The sequence below is a fragment of the Helobdella robusta genome, assembly GCF_000326865.2.
Source record: "Helobdella robusta unplaced genomic scaffold HELROscaffold_65, whole genome shotgun sequence".
Taxonomy (NCBI): domain Eukaryota; kingdom Metazoa; phylum Annelida; class Clitellata; order Rhynchobdellida; family Glossiphoniidae; genus Helobdella; species Helobdella robusta.
In genome coordinates, this window is record NW_008705364.1 from 219980 (window position 1) to 226938 (window position 6959).

The 6959-nt window shown below is 33.0% G+C and overlaps 2 protein-coding genes across 2 annotated transcripts; one reads left to right on the plus strand and one right to left on the minus strand.

The window, feature by feature from the left end:
* Positions 1-409: 409 nt before the first annotated feature.
* HELRODRAFT_88608 (hypothetical protein) lies at positions 410-838 on the minus strand (the record flags this gene model as incomplete). Its single annotated transcript, XM_009030086.1, has 1 exon — positions 410-838. A coding segment is annotated over one exon (429 nt), but the record flags the coding sequence as incomplete, so codon positions are not given.
* A 2079-nt stretch (positions 839-2917) lies between these two features.
* On the plus strand, positions 2918-3432 carry HELRODRAFT_180814 (hypothetical protein; the record flags this gene model as incomplete). The annotated part of the gene is made up of 2 exons (XM_009030113.1): positions 2918-3349; positions 3412-3432. 2 exons carry the CDS (start codon positions 2918-2920, stop codon positions 3430-3432), a joined length of 453 nt encoding a protein of 150 aa, XP_009028361.1.
* Positions 3433-6959: the final 3527 nt, after the last annotated feature.

Below are 6959 nucleotides of genomic sequence, written 5' to 3' on the forward strand. Positions count from 1 at the left end.
ATGCTTGTCAAAATAGTTTTATCATTTTCATAATAATTTTTTTCCATTAACCTCAAAACAGTTCAGATGCCTGAACTCCAGGGAACATCCACGGCATCAACCCCTACTGGATCACGTCCCACTGGATCACCCCCTACTGGATCACCCCCTACAGGGTCACCTCCTACAGGGTCACCTCCTCCTCCTCCAACTGGCTCTTATCCATCTTCTCCACTACCGATGACGACAGGTATGACCACCACCACGAAATCACTCAATGGTGCTTCCAGCCTTGTGAGTAGCGTTTCGTTGTATTCAATAAATGAAATGTTTAATTTCTAGCCACATAATTGGCGGCATGTTTTGCATTTTCTTGCCTATTTAGTGCTAAAAACAGTCAGACCACACGAAGCATGCATCTGCAGACATCTCACCACACGGACAAGATATAAGATACACGAACAAGATATAAGATACACGGACAGGATATAAGATACACGGACAAGATATAAGATACACGGACAGGATATAAGATACACGAACAAGATATAAGATACACGGACAGGATATAAGATACACGGACAAGATATAAGATACACGGACAGGATATAAGATACACGGACAAGATATAAGATACACGGACAGGATATAAGATACACGGACAGGATATAAGATACACGGACAGGATATAAGATACACGGACAGGATATAAGATACACGGACAGGATATAAGATACACGGACAGGATATAAGATACACGGACAGGATATAAGATACACGGACAGGATATAAGATACACGGACAGGATATAAGATACACGGACAGGATATAAGATACACGAACGAGATATAAGATACACGAACGAGATATAAGATAGTTTTTAAGCATTCATCGCCTGAGCTAGCATGCCTGCATTCACTATTTTAACAGTTTAGATTCCTGTGGCATATACCAAATTATTAAAAAATTTTGAATTTAAATTTTTTGCAAAATTTTCATCTAACTTAAAATTTTTTTTTCCCGCCCTACCAGAAACAATGTTCGGCCATTCTGCTGGTTTCGGCAGCCATCTACTACGCCGTCATGAAGATTTAAAAGTGAACTTTCGTCACTAATTTTCAGTTTTTTTTACATACAGGAAACAATACTGGAAACAGATTTCGATATTTTTGTTACTTAATGTAGTGCTAATTAAATTATTTAAGCAGTTTTAGCGGTAAAGACCTTCTAATGAAACAACTTTATACGTAGAAAGCCAGTGTAGATGTTAATCATTAATTATGCAAACGTTCACTGCTATAATATTTGTTTCAATTCTCCAGTTGCTCCATAAAATCACTTGAATTTATTGAAACTTTCTGTAATTTTAACTAAATTAAATTGAAAGCAATCCTTAATGCTAAGTATCTTAGCTAACAATGATAACTGTTTTGCACAGCATTAATTTGAAGTTTAACTAATAAATGTTTTTATATTTCGACAGTTTGCCTCGTTTTAATTTCGATTGGTTGATTGCTTGGTCGATTGACTGATTAAATGATTGACAGATTTACTCATTCATTAATCTGTGAATTCATTCATTCATACGTTAATTAATTAATTAATTAATTAATTCATTCATTCATTCATTCATTAATTCATTAATTCATTCATTCATTCATTCATTCATTCAGTTACAAAATTTGTTAGAAATTGATATAGGCTTTAAAGACTATTTTCATTATTGACTTTATGAATTTGATGGAATGACGAAATGGTTAAAACGCCTTGTGCCGGTTTTGCTGTGGCCGCTTTCGGCTCCCACCTACCACCAATAACGCACGTGTGGCTACCTCTTAGGTTAAATTAGAAAAAAATTCTAGTAAAAAATAGATACGAATTCAAAATATACAAACACTTTTTAATTTTTCTAACCCAAAACAAGAATAATCCATTAAAACTGCCTTAATCAACTTGGGTTTCATGTGTTTGCTGGAACGATTAAACAAAAATTAATACTTGAAAGTATTCTAAAATTAGAATAAATAGATAGAAAATCTCAAGAGGTTAAGAAATAAGTAAATGAATTTTGGATCCTCTCTCCTCTCTCCTCTCTCTCTCTCTCTCTCTCTCTCTCTCTCTCTCTCTCTCTCTCCCTCTAACCACACTTAAATATTTATCTTAGATAAATAATAATAACTATGTTATCAAATTTTAATTATTTTAATAATGAAGAAATAAATAGAAAAAGATTATTTAAGAATTGTAAAAGTTTTCAAACAAAACTTGACCGCTCATTCTCATCTTTTCGTGGGACAATACTTTGAAGTAAATCGTACTTTTGAAAATTTTATTATTATTTATTTATTATTTTTCTTTATATATCTTATTGAATTTTAATTAAATTAAATTTTACAATTCTCACTTTTTTTATTAATTGTACGAAGTAAAATTGTACCTTCCATATTTTAGGATTGTGGACCTTTTGTTCCCAGTTGAAGAAACGTCGAGAAAACCTCTAAATAAATTGGATTTTTCTGATTACAATCATTTGCAGTACAGGTAGTTGTAATCAAAATGTTATTTTCAAAAAACTAAACATTAATTTATCGAATATTCTAAAGCAGGAGTGGACAAACGTTTTGCTGAGAGGGCCGTATAGAGAACTATTTTACCTTTGAAGGGCTGCATATTTACTTAAATAGTAAATTTTCCACCCGGGGGAGAATTTTTTTTAAATTTGTGGCTCCTTTTTTTGGTTATAATGTCTGGCTGACGACCTTATTCGGCGAACAAGGCCTCGCGAGCCGTAGTTTGTTCACCCCTATTCTAAAGAAATTAATTTAATTACAAACCGTCAACATCATCTTACTAGAATTACAAATTTACGCATAAACTTTTAAAATTATTTTCCACCCAACAGCAGAAGGCTCGACAACGACAGCCGTGAAAGAACAAAATGGAACACAAGCGACAGAGAGTTGTAGTTACACAGGAACCAGAAACAAAAAATAATTTGGCAACTGTAACTTCAACTGAGATCCCAAACGCGTTTGCGACTGCATTTTCATCGGTTGCAACAATTGAACCATCGAAAACAGGCTCGACGGAAATGTCAAACTCAATCCCAACACATCCAACGAAGGTGGCTTCTTCAACTGCATTCACAACTTATCTAGAACCATCCACAGCAAAGCTAGTCATCTCAACAACAACATTCGAACCTTCGAAAAAACAAACATACTTTTCATTTATTGCAACTTCTGCTGTTGTGGCTGGTGGCAGTCAAGGTTTCAGTGATTTAGTTGGGACTACTAAGGAAAATGAGGGTGCGGCCACTACTAAAACGCCAGCAACTACCCAGACTGGCGTCAATGCCTCTTACAATCTGGTTCGTAGTAATTGTGTTGTGTAAACTAATGAATGATTACAAAATTGATGAACACTTTGTAGGTAGTTGAAGTTGAGATATGATTCAATAAGGCTTTCGAGAAATAAAATCTAAAAATGTTATAGATGTATATAGCTATAATATGCTGAATAACTACACTAATTTTTTATTTAATGCTGGATTGCCTGAGTTTGAATGCAAGCTCGCCAAATGATAAAACAACGTTATCGTCATATCTCGCAATTAATATACATCTTAATATTTTTTAAATAAATAGTGCTATATTTCAATTTTTAAAATAGGGCTATTCCTTAGTTGTTATGGCTTTTGGTTTGTCGGTCTGTCATCTATTTTACGATTATCTGGTACAACCGAATGATAGTTAGATACGTAAATAGATACATGGATAGATGGATGGATACATATGTATCCCACTTAATAGATACATATGTGAATATCATGAGGATGGATTGATATGTTTATATCATGAAAAAAGATTACAAAATTAATTTTGATTAATATTTTAATTAAAATTGAAAATGATTTTTTTGTAGAATTAGAAAAAAAACATTCAAACAGTCGTCTTGGGTTAAAATTTTTATAATGAAACCAGCACTGAAATTGACAAATTATTGAAGAAATCACACAAAATTCTTCTCAAAAACTCAATTTTAAGCCCAAATTAAACAATAAATAAACATTAATATCTATAAAAGCAATAACAAAATAATAAATTTAAAACGTACTAAATTAAAAAATACATTGCTAATTCCAATCATGAACAGTATAAGGAAATTCGTCGTAAAACGCCATAACCATCGTTCATTTACCTCTGGAATTGAACTATACAATCTGAATTTTGCCTAGTTATAAGTCTATTTAAAACCCTTTAAAATTCACCCCCAGTGGTCTTACGTTACAAATTACATTACAAATGTGAAGATATCTATATAATCAATTACATTATAAATAACAGACCATAGGGAATAAATTATGCTGATAACCATAAACAAATACAAATTATAATTTTTAAAAGCAAATACGAGTTTAAAATCTCTGTCATTAATTTCGTCAATATTTAGCCACAACCACAAAAACTACAACAACATACAAACATACAAACATACAAACGAACAAACGAACAAACAAATAAGCAATCATAAGCTCAGCGGGGTTGTATGCGTTTGTGTTTAATTTACCACAGATGTCCGCATGTTTATATGTATGTGTATGTATGTGTATGTATGTTTTTATGTATGTGTGTATGAACGTATGTATGTATGTGTGTATGTGTGTGTGTATGTATGTGTGTGTGTATGTATGTGTGTGTGTATGTATGTTTGAATATTTATATATTTGTTTGTATATGTGTATGTATTGTTGGACATCGTGATAGAGTAGACATCGATTGCTTGTTGCTGTACTAAAAATCTGACTACTTCCAATTCAATAGAATTACCAGGAATGAACGAATGAACGAACGAACAAACGAACGAATGAATGAACGGATGAATGGACAAATGAATGAACAAACAAACAAACGAACGAACGAACGAACGAACGAACGAACGAACGAACGAACGAACGAACGAACGAACGAACGAATGAATGAATGTACGTATGTGAGTATGAATGGACGGATGAATGAACAAATGAATGAACTAACGAACAAACCATAGAATGAAAAATGAATGAATGATAGAATGTAGGAACAGAAAAACGAAGGAATGAATTATTAAATATCATTCAAATATACAATCTTCCGGGTAATTAACTAATTACTAAACTTATAAAATTTAGCTAAAATCATATGACATTAAATTAACTGCCTTCCGAATACTACTACTACTACTACTACTACTACTACTACTACTACTACTACTACTACTACTACTACTTACTACTACTACTTCTACTACTGTTGCAGCTGCTGCTGCTACTGCTACTACTACTACCAGTACTACTACTACTAATACAACAACCAGTAAACCAGTACTACAACTGCTGCTACTACTACTGCTACTGCTATTAATGCTACTGCTATTACTACTACTACTACTACCAGTACTACAGCTGCTACTACTACTACTACTACTAATGTTGCTTTTACTATTACGATTACTACTATCATTCTTTTACAACTACAAATAATAATAAAAACAATTTTATTATAGATATTGTTATGATCGGAGTCAGCAATTAAAATGTTTATAGCACAAACTTAACTTTAAGGAGAATTTGTCGAGAATACTAGTAAGAATGATTGGGATGGTAATTGGCTGAGAACACATTTATCAAACTACACCCTCTTAATCACATACAAAATTGCAAGCACGCACATAGCACACACACACACACAAACATACGCAAGTATATATACATACACACATACATACATACATACATACATACACATATACATACAGATATCATATCAAAGGAATTAAAATTTTTAAACGATTTCGCTTCCTGATTTCTAAAATCTTTGAGTATAATTTTTTAAATTCAAACATACATTTATGTTTGCGTTTGAATGCATGTATTTGTGTATGTGTGTGTTTTTGTGTATGTGTTTGTTTGCGCATGTTTGAATGTATGTTGTGTGTGTGTGTGTGTGTGTGTGTGTGTGTGTGTGTGTGTGTGTGTGTGTGTTGCAAGTTTGTTGTGTGTGTTGTGTTGTAAGCGTTTGTTTGCTTGGTTGTATGTTTGCTTTGCTGTTTATGAATAAATCAGTTTGTTTTTATTTTTCCGAATAACTCTCTTGGTCTCTCTCTCTCTCTCTCTCTCTCTTATTTCTTTTTTTAAATTCTTTTTTCTCTCTTTCTCTTTACGCCTAGCTTTCTCTCTTTAAATTCCTCTATCTCTCAATCGATATATGTATGAGAGCGTCTGTGAGATATGTATAGAATAATCTGTGTGTGTGTATTTGTCTGTTTGTCTGTTTGTGTGTCTGTGTGTGTGTGTGTGTTTGTCTGTTTGTGTGTCTGTGTGTCTGTGTGTGTGTATTTGGGGGCTGATCTTGTCCGTGTGTGTTTAAAACGTGATATAAAAGTTTAGAGATTTGGAAAATTTTTCTTTTAATGTTCCATCACGAATTTTGATAGCGATACGAAATCACCCAACTGTGAAGCAATAGCTAAACAATCTAAAATCACAACACATACATACGTACAAACATACAAACACACATACATACACATACATACAGACATACAAACACACACATACATACACACGTACACAAAATCGAATCACTACACGCATACAAAGTGTAAATATAGCATTTGCTTGCTATCGAGTTTGCCGTGACATACCAGTTTGTATGACCATTTGTATGTATGTGTGTATGTGTGTGCTTGTCTCTGTGTGTATTCTATTGTTTTAGCATGTGAAGAAAAACAAATTTTGCAAAGTTTAATAAAACCCCCTTGTATATACAAACTTGCTCGGTTGTCAGGTTGTCAAAAAAACACACACACACACATATACATACATACAGATATATACAAGATGCGTACACGCACAAATGTACAAAATACACACTGTACAATACAAACACATGTGCAATTATGTACATAACACACACGTACATGTGTGTATGTATGACACT